At 35.0% G+C, this 19,477-nt stretch overlaps 1 protein-coding gene across 4 annotated transcripts in view; it reads right to left on the bottom strand.

Annotated features, from left to right (window-relative positions):
- TM2D1 (TM2 domain containing 1) overlaps nt 1–19,477 on the bottom strand; it is a gene marked incomplete at its 5' end in the record, with an annotated part of 145,326 nt that overhangs the window by 84,956 nt on the left and 40,893 nt on the right. Inside the window, 2 exons of one of the 4 annotated variants that reach the window (XM_082677201.1) lie at nt 2,247–5,129; nt 7,025–7,154. The exons of 1 other annotated variant lie outside the window; for it this stretch is intronic. In XM_082677201.1, coding sequence (XP_082533327.1) covers nt 7,044–7,154 — 111 coding nt within the window. In that variant the 3' untranslated portion in view covers nt 2,247–5,129; nt 7,025–7,043. Of the gene's footprint in view, nt 1–2,246; nt 5,130–6,563; nt 6,752–7,023; nt 7,155–19,226; nt 19,324–19,477 lie in introns of those variants that run through there. 2 more of the 4 variants (XM_082677202.1, XR_014298190.1) reach the window with 2 other exon arrangements.

Below are 19,477 nucleotides of genomic sequence, written 5' to 3'. Positions count from 1 at the left end.
TTCTGTAAAAGGAATTTTTGAGTCTACTGGAATTTTACTGAAGGTGTAACCACACTACAACCCCAGTGTGAGGAACCCCTTGCAAATCCCAGATGGTGTGAGTAACCCCTTGCAAATTCCAGATGGCACTCCTCAATGCCTAATGCCATCATTCCATTCCTTTAAAATGTTTAATAAATGGTGACTATTATCTATGTCATCTTAACCTCTCAACATTAACTGATATTATTATCCCCATTTATATGAAGACAGAAGGGCTCAGAACAGTTACAGTAACAAAACAAGTGGCAAAGACAGGAGACAAACTCAGATCTCATTCCAAAGTCTGTGCTTTTCCCATCAAACTGTGCTGCCTGGATGAAAAACCTTTGATATCATGTGTTAGATCTGCCTTTTTCTTTTAAATGCATCTATCCTTTAAAGTCAGAATCATGTCAGAAATCGGGATAAGTGTATCTTGAAGAGGAGGGCAGGGGAGAACAAAATTTTCTTGGGTTCTTTGTTCTAATTTAACCCATACTATTATTTATGGTGTCAAATACATGCATGTTTATTGTGGAAAAATTAGAAAGTTCAGATAAATAAACTGAAAGAAAAACTCATCAAATAAAAATCACCTGCAATCCCACCACCCCACAGCACAGGTGTCTCTAGCTTCATTTGACCTCAGCAAGACGAAGCAGAGCATGACAGTATCATCCTACCTAACATCTCTCCTCTTGTCACACAAACATAATCAGACTTTGGTCTAGAAAGTGCTGCAAATGTCAGATGAGGTAACAGCAGAAAAGTCTTTAGGTTCTGACAATACTCACTGCTCTATCATAGTCTCATTTTAATATTCATAAAACATTTTGGCATTTACATGATGTAAAGTTGAGAAGTTTGAATAAATAAATTCTTTTTTTCTTTTTAAACCAGCAAACTATTTGTTAAGTAAAAAGACTCAGTATAGGCAGATAATTCCATCTTTACTGAAAACATTAAACAACATACTAAAAAAAATCTCTAGTACACAATCATTAGCAGTATATTTCAAAGAATGAGATGATTCTAACTATCACAATGCAGGAGTATAGCAGTTAATAGACCTGGGTTTAAATCCTAGCTTCACCACTTATTTCATGACCTTTGGGCAAGTGACTCAATCTTTGTGGGACTCAATTTACTTATCTGTAAAGTGGGGATAATGATAGTGACTCTTTAGGAAGATGCTATAGAGCTTAACATCGTGTACATGAAGAGCAGTAAAAGGAAATTTTAACAAGTTCAAATCTTGAAAATTTAAGATTTTAAGCCTTAATTTTTTAATAAATATTTTTTCTTAAAAAATCTATTTTCTGGGCTTCCCTGGTGGCGCAGTGGTTGAGAGTCCGCCTGCCGATGCAGGGGACACGGGTTCGTGCCCCAGTCCAGGAAGATCCCACATGCTGCGGAGCGGCTGGGCCCGTGAGCCATGGCCACTGAGCCTGCGCATCCGGAGCCTGTGCTCTGCAACGGGAGAGGCCACAACAGTGAGAGGCCCGCGTACTGCAAAAAAAAAAAAAAAAAAATCTGTTTTCTAAGATAGCAAATACCAATGTTTCATCATCAGACAATGACTAGCTTTAAGAGCATTGCTACATTTACTAAGAATTAAGATATTAGGCTCTATTTTAAAAGATATGGGAATGAGTACCATGATGATTAACTCAACTACAAATGTACTATTCTAGGACTCCATTGGGTACTCAGAGCTGTATAGCATTTTTATTCATTTCTAATCAGGAACTTTTCTTATTTTCCAAATTTATCTCCCTCTTTCCCTCTCAGCAGCTCAGAATAAATACCATTATGAATGAGCTTCCGATGTACTCCTTAAAGCACTCCTCCTCTCATCTAAAAGATGGCAGTTAGATAATTAAACTATTTGACACTGTGCCAACTAACAGATACGCTATCATTCCCCGATACCCACAGCCAGCATCCTTTCTCTAGCAGCTATCCTGTTCTCAAAGTTTGGTTTTTCTTCTCCAGCCTGTGGGATGTGAGGAGCAGGAAACAGCATGGTAAGCAGTGGTCTAACTGCAGAGCAAGGGGTAGTTGCAGGTCCCTGCAGCATTTTATCCGCAGTTCATCTGCACTGGAATAATTAAGAGTTGACTGTGGTTTTGTTTGGGTTTGGGCTATTATATTTCATTCTTTCTCTATTACCCTGGTTAACTAAGACTGTATGTATGTAGCAAAAACTTTAACATATGATTACTTTTTGACTAAGAATGACGATTCTAGAGAAAAAAATCAGAAATGTATATTGTTCATTTATTAAAATAACTTAAATACCACATAACATTATTTATCATTACATAAATGATGATACAGAACTGGAATACTCAGCAGCCATTAAAAATAATTTTGTAAAAGATTATTGAAATAGAAAAACATTTACAATGTGAAGCAGGCTACAAAACAGTATGGAGAATATATCATTTTTGTGAAGAAAAATGAAAATACATGCAAGGAAAAACTACTAGGACATACAATAAAATATTAACAATGTTATCTTAGAGCTGTGGAATAAATTTTTTTTCTTTGTACTTTTTGGTGTTTCCCCAAAATTTATGCATTAAGCTTGTATTAATTTTGTAAATAGAAAAAAGCAAAATGAATGCTGATTTAATGAGAGAAAGGAAGAAGAAAGGTGCCAGAACCCTGGGGAATATCTACATTTAAGGTATTTGAATGAGAAAGAGGAACCAACATCTTAGACTTGCACTTTTTAAGAACTAACCTTTCTCTTTTGCTAGTTTCTATCTATTTTAGCTTCCTAGCTGCCTATCAGTATAATAATACTTAACTAAGCCTTAAGCATCTAGGTTAAAATAAAGGAAAAAGACATAGAAAGTTTTTGTAAAACAAAACAAAAACAAAAAATACCCCCAAACTAATATTTCTTAGAGTCCTAGTGGTCCCATGAACAATTGCTGGCCATAGACATGACAGAATCTCTGAAATTTTAAAGAGGTCCTTTAGTTTAATACAGTGGAGGTAAGAAATCTTCCTGGGTAAAGAGGTACTTCTGGAAATTGTATTAATCCTTTCAGGCTAAAGTAGTACCATTTATAAATGCTTCTGTAGAACACTAACTGTTTCTATAGAACTGAAAGAATCCTTTCCATTTTACTCTAGAGGGTTTAGGAGTAATCCCAGGAATGACTGAGCTAATCCATCTTACAATTTTGGCCACTGTTCTAAAATCAGGGTTATCATATAAAACATCTCATACAGAGGCCTTAACATATAATTCCTACACACACTACTAACAAATAGCCATAATAATATAGTGCTCTATGAAACTAAAAAACAAAACCAAAACAAAACTGTATTCACACGCTTTAAATGTATTCCCATAATAAATAAATAAAAAGACACAAAAAACCATCTGTAAAAGAATTACATGTATTAGGCAACAGGGAATTACACAAATTGGAAAAATGAAAGCATTTTTAGGAATTTAGGAAATTATAGTGAAAATTAAGTCTAAAGGTTTAAGAGTGTACTGTGAAGGGACTTTATTTCTAGATTTTACCAAAAACTCTTTCAGAGTACAGCTTATTTGAATAAATACTTTTGAGAAGCACCTGCTTGGAAACAGACTTCCCACCTGGTCAAGGTAACTGTAACAATTACATAGGAAGCAAGATTTGTTTCAAGATGTGACTGCAGGTATTTCTCATGTAATTGAAGTTACATAGCTGTGGAAACTTACAGACTTTTAAATCTGAGCTTAGGTAAGTAAACTTCAAAGCACTGTGAGCAACCAAAAGGAACTAGGGAATACTAGAAAATGGGCATCTAGCTTAACTGAGGCCAAAAATATCACCGTGAAAAAGTGGATCCCAAAGAAATATAAGCTCCTTAAGGACAGATATGTTAGTGTTTTGTCCACTGCTGCATCCTAGAATCTAGAACAGTGCCTCCCAAATGATAGACACTCAGTATTTTCACTAATGAACAAATCAGAGACCCTTCCTGGTGTATATTAGGAATCAATCCAAATTCACTTCTTATATCAATACTTAATAATCTCCCATCAACTGGAGAAGCTGTTACTGAATGACTAACATACTATGAAGCTAACTGTACTATACTGTATATTTTTGAGTGAAATGAGTGATGAAAAATTATGTTTTTTACTTTTGAAAAGCCCAGATCCCAGTAATTTTGAAATTGGTATGCCTGTTACTAAAGTAAGAGTATGACAGTATTTTGGGGACATAGCATTTCATGTATTTCCATCTTCTTAAAACCCTTCAAAACACGGCAAGAAAAACTAGTGCTAACATACAGGTGCTGCTTCCTCCAGACACTGGTGCATCACTTAAGACACTTGTGCCGGCATCTGCCAGGCAGTGCTAACAGATGGAAGACATTAATCATCTGGTTGGTGTTCCCACTTTGTCCATCCAGCTTCAAATATAACTGCACTGAGCTAGATGAGTCAGCATCTGGTCCACCAAAAGCTAGTGCCTCACTCCCAAAGCAAAAAGGAGAAAGTTCACACTTCAGAATCCTGAATCAATGCCAAGAGTATCCGCGTTGCCTCAAGGTTTCAGACTCTCTGATGACCTTTAGCTCCCTGGATACCAAGGCAAAGACAGATCTGAAAGCTCCAAAAAACAGGTAGGTTGTCATATACAAGACTGCAGCCCCAGGCAATATAGATGGTATTTGTTCGCACCATGGATTAATTGCTTTGAAGGATCAAAATGCAGAAGACAGAAACATTCAACATTTAAGACAGTTTTCTTAATAATAAAGCACTAAAAAATGTGAATAAGTCATACTTTCATTTTTCAGAAGCGAAAAGGACAAGTGGCAACTTGCCTTTGGAAAACACATTAATATCAGAGTAATAAGCTATCTATCTCATAGAGACAGTAGCCTAAGAAAGACTATTATCATATAAATCTCAAAGTTCTATTAAATAAATCTCAGAATAATGTTTTTAACTAAGACAACAAAACAAAAACATCAGCAACAACAAAAAATTAAACAGAATCTGTAAAGTGGTATATGAAGATGGAAAAAGGAAAATCTGGAAATCTACACACTGAGAGTTCTCTATTAAAATCAAGGAGGCCCAAATCCTAAAACAGAAAAAAGAAATATGTTAAAACACAATCTTTTAAAAGAATCCAATGAGGTTTTTATAGATACACATATTAATGCTTCATTTATTCAAGACATTTTTTTCTTACACTGGGAGCACTTCTGCATGTATTGTAGGAGATTATATGAATGACAATGCTGAGAGATGCCTTCTCAATAGGCCCTTCTAGTTTTAAATTTTAAATCTGAGTCTGGAATCCTAATTAAATGTTTATATAATAGGCTACAGATATTGTTTTTTAAATTACATTTGCTTATTTTTTATACATTATAGTTTTAAAACAATCTATATACTTTAAAAAGAGAAACAACAATTTACAGTGTGAAAATAAGGTTATGTAAAACTACACAACCCTTCTCATAAAGTAGCAGTGACAATTTCCAAAATGAAGATACTTAATAAAAAACAAAGCAGTTAGTGGGGTGGGGGTAGAAGAGAACCAGTGGAGTGCACAGAAGACCTAGGTTCTAGATTCAGTTTTGCACTGATTGTGTACCTTAGTCTCAACTTCCTTAGGTCTTAATTTCTTCCCTAGTAAGAAGAGGCAGATGGATCTCTATGCTTCATTTCAATTTTAAACACAGAGACTCTTATAGTTTGTAAGAAAAGATCTGAAGAACTTTTTGGACAACGAGTTGAATACATTCCTCAGATCTTAACAGGAAGGGCCTGTCACCATTCAACTCTCATGGCAATAACTATAAAGCATATCCCATAATTTTACTGTGAGAAAAGAAAAAAATCTACCCTAAGGGCAAAATTATACTTCATATCCTATTTATACATTAAACATAGAAAATGAATGCCTAGTCCCTTCCTGGACTCTAGAAGCACTCTCTGAGATAGAGTCAACTAAAAATCCTAGGATTATGATTGTGGCCAAAACATTCAGCCTATGTTTCTCTCTGTCTTCCCTGAAAGCTGCTAGACAGTTCTAAGGCCAATTAATAATTCTCGTGGGCAGGGCCAAACTTCAGCTTAAAATAAGTACTTATAGTAGTTCAGGGTTGAAACTCTATCAACTTTCAGATTTAGGAAAAGAGAAGGAGGTTTAAGGATCATACTGACCCTAAGAAGGATGGACAGTAGAAAAGATATGCTTTATCACCTATAACACATACTTTCATCATAACCATTATATAAAACTATGAGATATCTTTTTGCTTTGATGTTATTTTTTTTCTTGTGAACCTTGTCCTTTAACTATATTCACTGCAAAGAAACAGTCTGAATTGAGAACTGCAGGAGCAATGAGCATATACAAAAATGCTTTATAGAAGATTAGAGACCTGCAGGACATGGATGGACCTATAGACTGTCATACAGAGTGAAGCAAGTCAGAAAGAGAAAAACAAGTATCGTATATTAACACATATGTGTGGAATCTAGAAAAATGGTATAGATGATCTTATCTGCAAAGCAAAAATAGAGACAGAGACATAGAGAACAAACGTATGGATACCAAGGGGGAAGGGGGGGTGCGATGAATCGCGAGACTGGGATTGACATATATACACTATTAATACTATGTATAAAATAGATAATTAATGAGAACCTACTGTATAGCACAGGGAACTCTACTCAATGCTCTGTGGTGACCTAAATGGGAAGGAAATCCAAAAAAGAGGGGATATATGTATATGTATAGCTGATTCACTGTGTTGTACAGTAGAAACTAACACAACATTGTAAAGCAACTATACTCCAATAAAAATTTTAAAAAACAATAAAAAAAGATCAGAGACCTGCCTTTCCTGATAAGCAAAAAGACAGGTTTACAATACTAGATGATCTCTTAAATTTCCCCTGGTTCTCAAATTATCATAATTTTATACAGATAATATACTGTAATTAAGATTACATATCACTTACTGTTTCTTTTAAACAATATTCATGGATATAACTGCGTTTTTCTAAATGTCTCATTGGTAATACTCAGTCTTGTAAGTCTGGTTCCATAATAATCTATAATGTAACTACTTCCATCTGAAGGTCCAACAATCTAGAAGAGAAAATTTTCCAAATTACCCATTTTACAAAAGATACTTTAAAAATACTTTGAGTTTACTTTTCTTAGGTGTTAATACAATTATTTCAGTAGCACCAGAAATACAACTCACTCAAGCAATAAAAAGTAATTGTGGCTCATGTAGCTGAAAAGCACACTGGGGAAGCTCACAGAATCAAGAGGGCTGCAGAACTAAGGGCCTCAATGACTGAAACTCCATGCCCCACAAGGCCCTTGGTTTGGCAGCCCTGCCTCTTCGTGTAGCTCTGCCTGCCTTCCTTCTACAGACAGGCACCCTCAATTGGTTGCCAACAGTTCCAGATACACATCTTCGCAGCTCAGTAGCTCCCAACAGAAAGAAAGTTAAATTTTCTTCCTCAGTGTTTATATAACAATTTCAGGGAAGAACATTCATTGATCTGCTTGGTTTTTACACCTGTTGCAGAACAAATTACTGACTCCAGGGTAATAGGATTAATATTGGCCAGGCCAGGATCCCTCTGGGAGATGAGACAGGATGACTGACAGTCCTACCAGAACCACATGGAATGGAAAAGGAAGAGTTTAAAAAAAAAAAAAAAAAAAAAAAAAAGCTCATCCATGCTAATCACAGCTAATCACAATAATCTTGTCCATTTAATCACATTTGTGACAATTCACTTAACATGATCTCTCTATTATCCTTTAAGATAATAATCTTCACATTGTAGCCTTAGGGGTACACAAGGATTTACTAAGGTATATGTAGACCCAGATAGTTTCAAGGGAATTCATTTTGAGATCCTTAATTCAAGTAAATACTCTTTGTAAAACTGATCCACCTGATACCACACTAGGCTTAAAAGCAGCATGCTAGGTCCCCTGCCCACTTCTTTGCTTTCACTGTGGTCCCTTCTCCAACTTGACAACAGTAAAGCATACCTACAGTAAGGCACACCCTGAATCTTATGATGGCACATTGCCATGAGGTATAAAAGTCTCTGATGTGTCAAAGAAGGGGATAATTCAAAATACTGGATTTCAGGAAATCTCTTGTAATCAAGAGTCCAAAAATATGCTCTGTCACATCTTGTTCAAAAGATGCAGCCCTAGTAAAATTTTACTTTTAGCTTAAAAATAATTTGCTAATATTTGTAACATGTTTATGCTATTTTGATCAACTGTATATCAGTAATTATAATGACAACTCAATCCAGAAATCACGGAACATTTTTTAATATTTTAATGAATAATATGATCAGTAGAAGATTTTCAAGCATAAAAACATATTGGGGGTAAGGAGGGTGGGAGGGAGGGAGGGAGACGCAAGGGGGAAGAGATATGGGGACATATGTATATGTATAACAGATTCACTTTGTTTTAAAGCAGAAATTAACACACCATTGTAAAGCAATTATACTCCAGTAAAGATGTTAAAAAAAAACAAAAAACAAAAGAAGGGACTTCCCTGGTGGCGCAGTGGTTGAGAGTCCGCCTGCCGATGCAGGGGACACAGGTTCGTGCCCCGGTCCGGGAGGATCCCACATGCCGCGGAGCGGCTGGGCCCGAGGGCCACGGCCGCTGAGCCTACGTGTCCAGAGCCTGTGCTCCGCAACGGGAGAGGCCACAACAGTGAGAGGCTCGCGTACCGCAAAAAAAAAAAAAAAAAGAAATATATTTCTAATTTGTATGTAATGAATGTGCATTGTTTAAAATCTGAGTTACTTCTATTTAAAGTTTCTTCTTTCTTCAACTTGAATAGAATAATGTGTAGCAAAACTATGCCCTGAAATTATATTTAAAATAAGCTAACATTCATCATTTTTTTTTTCTAAAGAAGACCTGACATAGGAAACCAGTCGACTGGCCATGTTGCATTCTAACAGAAGAGAGGTTATTTGATTCTTTGCTCTTGGTTGAGCAACTCTCATGGTATTGAACATCTCAAGACATTGTAGAGAGGTTATTTTAATGATAAAAATAGATGATTTTAAGGAAATTTATATTTTGTATGAGTTTGTGAAAATTTCAGTAGAGGCAATACTAATAAAATTTAAAGTGTATAATATACCGAGTAGAACAATGAAGAACCAAAAAAAAAAACGAAAAAAAAAAACATATTGGGGGTACTTCCCTGGTGGTGCAGTGGTTAGGAATCCACCTGCCAATGCAGGGGACATGGGTTCGAGCCCTGGTCCAGGAGGATCTCACATGGCACGGAGCAACTAAGCCCGCAAGCCACAACTACTGAGCCCTCATGACACAACTACTGAAGCCCGTGCACCTAGAGCCTGTGCTCCGCAAAAGAGAAGCCACCGCAATGAGAAGCCCGCGCACCGCAACGAAGAGTAGCCCCCGCTCGCCGCAACTAGAGAAAGCCCGCGTGCAGCAACAAAGACCCAACACAGCCAAATATAAATTAAATTAAATTTTAAAAAAAGATTAAAAGAAACATATTGGGGTAAAATTCTGTTGGAGAATGGGAATAGAAATAAAAATTCAAGGAGAAAAAGAAACAATGTAAAAATTATAATAGTGAAGGGTTCATTCATGTCTTTTTAAAGTCAATGATATTTTAAATTCTATGGTATTTATACTCTGTTGGATACATTTTAAAATTGATGTAACAGTTTTATTTAAATATGTCAATATTTGCAAACTAGAAATTATATCCTTTGCAACTATTTAAACTTATGACAAAACTTAAATGTCAACTTAAAACATGCAAAGGGTAGGGATTAAAAAAAATTTTCTTTTACGGGTTATGCAACCAAGAGTTTGAAGAACACTGCTGTAGCGCATTCTTCACTTTAAAAATAAATTTGGTTTTAAAAACTATTCAACAAATACTTAATTCCTACAGTCTATGCACTGTGCTAGGCATTATACACAGAACAGGGAATAAGATACAATCTGCCAACAGGGAGTTTATTCTAGTGAACTATAAATGTTAATGTTCAAATAACACTTACAACGCACTTATGTTCTAGATACCATGCTAGGTGCTGTCACGCACTTGGGGATTTCCTCCGAAGATCAAATTGCTTTGTCTTGGCATTTATGAATGTTATTTATGAATTTAAGTATAAATTAAAACCTTTTTAATGGTAACGTCACAGACGAAACTACTATGAGTATTAAGCAAAGAAAGAAAAGAATGGATGACTAGAATTTACATGTTTTGAGACCATATAAAGGAAACAAAGAAAAAGGAAAGCCCAGCCAGTAGAAGTAAGTTAAGTCATATGGTAAAAACTTGCCTAATTTGGAATATGTGCACAGATTGGAACTGGGCCTTTTGTCCTATTATTTTTTTCTTCCTATGCCATCTCCTCTGACAATCTCACTTATCCCTGTTGAAAAAAAAAGTATTCAGAAGTTGGAAATAAGGAAAATATAAGATTGGATGGCCTTTTAATATCATGCATTTCTAATAAGCCCACCTGCAGCTCATTTGACTCTCAGGAAACAGAACTATTTAACTAAAAATTGATTAGGACCCAGATGATTTACAATCTTGTCACATTACCAGTTAACATATAGAAAAATGATAGGGTGTCCTTTTAGTCTTGTTTCCCCTGTCCTGTAGAGAAAATAGCCCCAAAGATTATAGTTTAATTACCTATTAATACATGATCCAATTTTGTATCTAATTTAGCAATCTTATTACAGCATTTCTTTCCCCTCAAATTATGTAATTCTGGCTCCTCAACACCTAGTTCTATGGTGGTAATTCCATCCTCTTTCCACGGGTTTGGTTCAGCCTGGGCATGTAATCAATCACCAATGAGATAATAATCTATGAGACAAGTTCAATGGGAGGCTTATCTGCTTTTAAGAAGATATGTGTGAGAGAAAAAGAGATGTTTTTCCGCCTCTGAAAGTAACTACATAGCAAGTGGTGCTAACCAAAGGAACTGAAGATGGCAAAGAGAAGGAAGGAAGAAGGGAAGAAAGGAGGGAAAGAAGGAAGGGAAGGAGGGAATAATGAATTTGGATCTTTCACTTTGTCTTTAAGCTCTAAATTAACAAATCTTAGAACTACCATATCTCCAGATCCTTGGTATATAATATAATAAACTATCACGTTATTAAAGCCAATTTAAATTGAGGTTTCTGTTACTCATAGCCAAAACTCCAGATAATGCACTTGTCTTCAATGCCTCCTACACACCACTGCCAGATCACCAAAGCATAGCACTAGTTGCTATTCTCTGCTAAAACAATTTGAAGACCTGCTCCAAAGACAACCAAATTAAGTCAGTGTGGTAAAGCATTAGACAGAAAGGAAATCTTGAAGAGAAAACTGTCGATAACTAGTTGTAGGATTAATCCTCTCCGGATCTCCATTTTTCTTAGCTGTAAATTGAGGAATAGAATAAACGAATCTGTATGGTACTTTTAAAATTTTATATCTTGTTTGACTGATATTTAAATGCAAACAACTCTACAAGGTATTGTCAACATCCTTTTCTATCAACTATCCCAGCAAAGAAGAAACTGCTCTCCTTACTTAATTTTTAAGAAAACTATCAGCTGTAAAGGTTTCAATATTTAAGTCCATATTCCCTCACCAAAATTAAAAATTAAACCTGTTTTTAAGCATCTATATTATACACTTATGTATAATACAGTGCCAGTTATAAATTACTTTATTTTTGAATTTTATTTTATTTATTTTTTATACAGCAGGTTCTTATTAGTCATCAATTTTATATACATCAGTGTATACATGTCAATCCCAGTCTCCCAATTCATCACACCACCACCCCCACTCCCCCCACTTTCTCCCATTGGTGTCCATATGTTTGTTCTCTACATCTGTGTCTCTATTTCTGCCCTGCAAACCGGTTCATCTGTACCATTTTTCTAGGTTCCACATATATGCGTTAATATATGATATATAAATTATTACAAGTATATTATTGTACTGTTAAATATAAAACTACAAATTTTAAAAAATATCTCATACTGAGAAATATTTTACTCAGTTAAATATGCCTATGTCCACTTGTTCATTGACAATAGAGTATGAAACCTAAAATTATGTGTTTATTTCTCTCCTACGAAATAGCCTGAAGCCAAATTCTATAGCATGAAGTATTTGTTTGATAAGCTAGGGCAGATTTTTTTAAATCTATTGGGAAAAGAAAGACCACTTAACAATTAATGGACCAAGAGGTTACTACAGGTCTTCAAGAGGGAAAACAGGAGGGCCACTACATTGTGGGACGCTATTTTGTACAAAGGGTGTCAACATCTCTTGTGTGAGAAGCCCTAAAACCACAAGAAAACAACTTCATATTTGTCTACATTAGTTTCCTGCAGCTACTGTAACAAATTACCACAAATTTAGTGGATTAAAACTAGAAATTTACTCTCACAGTTTTGGATGCCAGAAGTCTAGAATCAAGGTTATCAGTGCAGTCATATGACCTACAGAGACTCTAGGGGAGAATCCATTCTAAGGTGCTCCTTTGGCATTGCTTGGCTTATGGCCACGTCACCCCAATCTCTGCCTTTGTCTTCACACCACCTTGTTTTCTGTGTGGGTGTTTGTGTCTAATCTTTTGTCTCCTATAAGGATACTTGTCATTGGATTTAGGGCCCATTCAGATAATCTAGAATAATCTCTTCATATCAAGATACTTAATTTAATCACATCTGCAAAGACCCTTTTTCCAAGTAAGATAATATTCACAGGTTCCAGGGATTTGACGTATCTTTTGTCCTACCACACCTTTGTTCTGTGAAGATGGTTGGTGGTGGTTTGGAGGAACTGGGTGAAATTTAATTTCTCCTTTCCTGTCATTTCTGATTGTTTTCACCATGAAATTTTATTTGCAGCCTAAATGCAAAAAATCTTGAATTGTTTACTTAAAGGAGTAGGCTTTTCTATAGGTGCAAAGTCTATAGCAAGAAAAGTAAATCAGAAAACTTTAGAAGTACACATTAAAGTCAAGAATGTTAAGCAGTGATCATCAAATTTCCTGTTTTCCTGTTCTTAATCTTTGATCTCCACTATAATTCTCCATAATCCCACTCACCCACCCACAGGCACCACACAAATAATGGGCATATACTTAACTGGGTATATGACTTGGAAACATATTTATTCTTGAAAAACATGTGATGTTCTTTGAATAAATATGCATTTTAAATTTATCCAAGTGATACTGTTGTGGATCTTGTTCAATTTCAAACGATTTTCACAGTACACTAAGATTTTAAGACATTTCCATGTAGCTGTATGTACATCTAGGAAAGTGCCTGTAATTGTTGCCTAGTGTTACAGAAGATACATCCATTCTCCAATTAGTGTACACATCTAGGTTAATTCCAACTTCCTGCTACCACAAACAGTGCTATAAGAGACATATTTGTACAATGTCCCCTTGTGGACAGGAGTATGAGTATTTTGGGGTAAGTGCCCAGAAGTATCTCTTTATTTACACATTAGTTATTTCGGTGATTTTGTGAATCATCTTTAGTTTATGGCGCTCATTTAACTATTAAGTTCCCTATCATTTTCTTGTTGATTTGTATATTCCACATATCAATTCCTGTTGCTAGTATTCTTTAACTCAGTCTATTAACTGTTAACTTGGTCTATGATATTCTTTTTAGAAAAGAATTTCTTAATTTTAATGTATCAAATTCAATGATTTTTTTTTCCTTTATGGTTTATGTTTTTGAGATCTTGGTTAAGAAGACTTAACCCATCTAAGGTCATGAAAATATTTTCTTCAATTAGCTTTCTGTAAAAGTTTTCTTCTCCTAGATACATACCCCAAAGAATTGAACAGGGGCTTAAACAGATACTTATACACAAATATTCACAGCAGCGTTATTAACAATAGCCAAAACGGGCAAACAGCCCAAGTGTCCATCAACAGATGAATGGATAAAAGAAACGTGGTACATACATACAGTGGAACATTATTATTCATCCATAAAAAGGAATGAAATTCTGAAACATGCCACAATATCAATGAACCTTGAAAACATTATGCAAAGTGAAATAAACCAGACATAAAAAGACAAATATTGTACGATTCCAACTATATGAAATATCTATAAAGTAGGCAAATTCTTCAGGACAGAGTAGATTAGAGGTTACCAGGGACTGGGGGAGAGCAAAATAGGGAGTTACTGCCTAATTGGTACAGAGTTTCTGTTTTGCGTGATGAAAAAGTTTTCGAAGTAGTGGTGACAGTTGCACAACATTCTGAATGTAATTAATGCCAATGAACTGTATACTTAAAAAAGGTTAAAATGGCAAATTTTGTATTATATATATACTTTACCACACAAAAAAGAGCTTACCTTATTTGAACTTTAACAGTGTTGTAGTTTCGTTTGTAATATATAAACTTTTGATTTTGTTAGTGGAAAATGTATTTTTGTTTGTATATATTTAAGTATCACTCTAGTAACAATAAATTAAAGGAAAAAAGATGGTTACCAGTAACTACTTTAACACCTAAACTTTATCAACAGATGTGATCCCTCATTTACTGGCACTGCCTTGTTGTTGAAGTCAGACTGCTTAAGTAACTCAAATATCTTATACATTTAAAACGTTATGAATGAATTCAGGAGTGAAGGGCAAAAGCTAACATTTTATGCAACTCTATCAATGTACCATTTTTCTATCTAATCCACTTATGAGTTTCTTCATATAAAGAATGCAAATATTAAATTAAAAAGAATGCAAGATCATATCTCCTGAAGACTTGGTAAAAAGTAAAATGACATAGCTGCCTCCAATTAGAGGATAATGATGCAACCTGTGTCCACCCCAGTTCCCCAAAGAAGTAAATTCATATTCTCTTAAAAGTCAAATTACATGTTTGTGTCCAGAGCTGACTTCTGTATGTCATTAATTTTAACATAAAACCATTAAAAACATCTAATTTGTCACATTTTAATTAAGCACCAAAATTCCCACACAATGCCAGAAGTTACACATTCAGATCCCCTGACTTCATTTGATTTAAAGACTGGTTAGTATTAATCCTTAATGACCGATATAAACATCATTCCTCAAGAAATGAATAGGATTCAGCATCATATCTCCTCAGGGAAACACAGCGCTGGGCTCAGTTTCAGGACTACTTTGTTTTTTGAACATTCCTTTAATTCACTAAATAAAAATCTGCCCACAGGTAAGTGAACTAAGTGAAATCTACTGATACTTAATTGAGATGACGTGACAAAGCAGAGACTACCCAAATTATCATTCCCCTCCGTTTTCCAGTTCATTTCCCCAGTAAATCACACCAGGGTTAAATAAATAATACAGAGAACTATTTGAAAGACTTGATATCTAGTTTTTATATATTGCTGTCCTACACCTAGTGAACTATCAAGGACTTTGACCAACTTTTGCAGTAATGGAAATAGATTTAGGGTGATTACATGTTTAGTACTTTTGATCAATGGCATGTATTTCACAGAGCAAGGGCATAGGATATGCCTTTGACAAAACAAACTGGCTTACACAGAAGTGAACCTATTAACCTGAGCCTTATTTATGCTCTAAACTGAAAAGCCTAGGCTTTTAAAATTTTTAGTAAAATTCAAGAATTTAAACAAGATAAAATCAAGATAACTTTTTATTTTCAGCTTGCAGTTCCAAAGGACATATTTCTGATTATAAGTGGGATGTTATTCTCACACCACTTTGGGGAGGGTAAGATTCTAAGTTCCTTCAGGGCAAGGACCCCAACTTATACCTATTTCTACTTTATCATACCAACTTTTATTTTTGTTCATTACCTCTCAAGTGACCCACGAAATTTAGAACTTTAAAGCCCTAAAGAAGAGCAATCATTTTTTTTAAACTATGATTTTCAGCCTCTCATCTTCCCTGTAATTGGCACAAAGCCACACTTTTCACAAGGTATACTGCATTCAGCTTAAATCAGCAAAATTTTGAGAGCATACTCTATGTTGAGCATACTATTAGTGCTATAGGAGATTAATAAAAATCTTTTTTTCTCAAGAAATTTATTTGTGAAAAATCAAACCTGGTGTGTAAAAGTTAAAAAAAAATACAAAAGCAGTATATAACCCAGGGCTAAAATGAGTTACATATATTAAATGCCAAACTAATGAGATATTTAATAAATTTATTTATAAAATTTAAAAAATGTCTTGGAGATTACATTGCTTTGTGTATTTTACTGCTTATATAGTTATTAGTTCTTTAAGGAATCTACTCTGCAATTTTTTTTTTTTAAATTGGGGTATAGTTGTTTTACAATGTTGTGTCTGCAATGTTAATAGGAATGAAAATAAAAGTAATTTCTTCCACAATGCATAGAATTTTTAAAAATTGTCACGAAGAACCCTGACATACTTCCTTCAAAAACTTTCTACATTCCAATGCATATTTCCATTTTCCCCATACCCATCTTCATGTTTCTGATTTGTGGCTGTCTTGTCTCCACTGAACACAATCAATTTTCTTTCCTTTTTGTTGGTGGAATACACATCAATTGTTTTGGTATAATTAAAACTATTCATTGTGTGAGTGAGAAAAGAGATTTAAATGAAATCAAATATTCTCATATTTTTCCTGATAAAAGACCAAATTATCTAATCTATCCTTCATGATATATATAAATATAAGCACAAAACAATGAGTATTTTAAAATCTTCAGACCTGCCTTATGAATAACTATATATACAGCAACTATATATAGTTCTATACAATGGTTGCCTATGATTGAAAAACTGTATGCTATCCATGCATCACTGATTTAGATTTTGTTGAATACACAAAAGAATTAATTCTATGTATTGTTTTATACCATTCATTCACACAGTGCCATCCGCATATTTTTTAAGAACAAAAAACAGAAGAAACTTCAAAAGTTTACTAACAGATAAATTCATGAAAGTGTTTTTAGTAAATATAGCTACATTTAAAGCTTACTTACTTTAGTAATATATGTGTTACACTTTATATTGTTTCAGTTCAAAGATGAAATAACTACAGCTTCCCTGGTGGAGCAGTGGTTAAAAATCTGCCTGTCAATGCAGGGGACATGGATTCGAGCCCTAGTCCAGGAAGATCCCACATGCCGTGGAGCAACTAAGCCCATGCGCCACAACTACTGAGCCTGTGCTCTAGAGCCCGTGCTCCGCAATAAGAGAAGCCAAGGCGATGAGAAGCCACGCACCACAATGAAGAGCAGTCCCTGCTCACCACAACTAGAGAAAGCTCGGCGAAGCAACAAAGACCCAATGCAGCCAAAACAAAACAAAACAAAAAGAACAAATAAATAAATTTAGAAAAAAATTATAGGGGCTTTCCTGGTGGCACAGTGGTTGAGAGTCCGCCTGCCGATGCAGGGAACATGGGTTCGTGCCCCGGTCCGGGAAGATCCCACATGCCGCGGAGCGGCTGGTCCCGGGAGCCATGGCCGCTGGGCCTGCGCGTCCGGAGCCTGTGCTCCGCAACAGGAGAGGCCACAACAGTGAGAGGCCCGTGTACCGTTAAAAAAAAAAAAATATATATATATATATATATAAAAGAAATAACTAGGCCTATTTTTTAAAAGAGGATTTTCCTGGATTTTTGTTATAAACACTGTGAAGCAAAGTATGTTTTTATAGGTCTTGAGTTCATGCACAATATGTTTCTGGGATCACAGCCCAAAAGAAAAACATTGCAACTCACTGGGGAATAATATTTAATGGCAAAAAGAAAAAAAAACTGGGGATGGAGAGAATGAGTAAGGAAAGAAGAATAAACAAAAAGATGATAGAATGTAAAAGGTTTATGAGAAATTGAAAAATATATTTAGGACAAAAATATTAACATAGTTTATGATATTTATAGTAAAAACTTATTTGGCTGAAAAATATTCTCTAAAATTAATGTAGTCAACATCACATGTTAAGTATATTAAACAACATGTAGAATAAGGATACATGTCTTATTTGGCTACTTTTGAAAAATGATTTATTGTTCCCCTAATCTGAAAGCAGTCTAAGGTAGCCATCCCTATTAAAATGTCTTATTTAGGGAAATATACTGTAGAAATTCAAACATTCTACCTCAATAATTTGTTGATATAATAGTCTCAATTCTAGATCTTTAAGAACTATTAGTTCTGAAAAGTTTAGGTATACATGTACTAGAAAATAGTGGCTGAATCAAATAAGCTCTGTAATTTGACATAAATAAAGCTACAAAGCACTGACATCATCAAAGAAAGAACGTAGTGTGAAATATTAACTAAATGGTTGGGTTTTAAAGATGTGGAATTCTGTATATCTCAAAGAATCCCAATAATACATTAAATTCCTTGGATCCTCAGAGAAACCCATTTCCAAGCATATGTGCACAAGTACCTTAGCCTCTTCATGCCTGCTTGCCTGTACCACAGTCAGAGAAGGCAGGATATTTGGTTAGGCATATGTTTATGAATAAAGACAGGAAAATTCCAACTTTAAAACCAAATATTTTCCTTGTTTAATTCTGATATCTTATTGGTCCATATGTTGCCTCCTCCTCACAGTATGGTCCCCTCCTCACAGTATGTTACCAAAAATCTAGATTTTGACTTTCTTTTAAAGCATAAGGATAACATCAAGCAGACAGAATTGAGGAGTGGAAATACTGTCTGAGAAAGAAGAGCAAAACTGATGATAATCTAAATACATACTGACACATTTACTGAAGACATTAGGTGCTCCATAAATGCTTACTGAAATGCTGTTTTGTGACATTTGTTGTGATAAATTCATCTCTTTAAGAATCCTCATGAATTAACCACAACCAGTTCAGTATAATTTAATAGAAAACATCTGGTGGCACTTTTAAACGCGTAAGAAGAGCATTTCACAAACCACTGCAGCAGGAGAAAACGAGGCTAACACAGAGAAGCAGAGATGAAGAGCAGGAGAGTCCTGAACACATCATTTGATTATATGAATTGGGTCTTGCCTGAGACCAGCCCCTCTCCTAGATTTTCCACAGAGTGCCCAGAAATTCCTTTTCTCTTTTTGGCTTAAGCTAGCTGCATTTCAGTTTCTACAATTTGCAACCAAGAGAACGCTAGTATAGAGTACCTTTCCAGTGCAAAAAAAATCTTGTTTCTGCCTCCACATATTCATATGTAAATATCAGATTCCCATCAGTATCCTATTATAGTAATTGACAATGTGGCTGTAACAGGAAAAGAAACAATAAGCCTGAAATATAACCTCAATCCCACTTAGAGATTCATAATACAAACTATAAAGATTCTGAGTTCTCCAGTAAAGAAATCTCTATAACTCAGCTGAACTCACATTTACAAATCATATTAGAGCACAGAATC

The sequence above is a fragment of the Grampus griseus genome (assembly GCF_964374135.1).
Source record: "Grampus griseus genome assembly, chromosome: 1".
Lineage (NCBI taxonomy): Eukaryota > Metazoa > Chordata > Mammalia > Artiodactyla > Delphinidae > Grampus > Grampus griseus.
The sequence above is the reverse complement of the archived record's forward strand: the minus strand, read 5'-3'. Positions and strand labels throughout refer to the sequence as shown.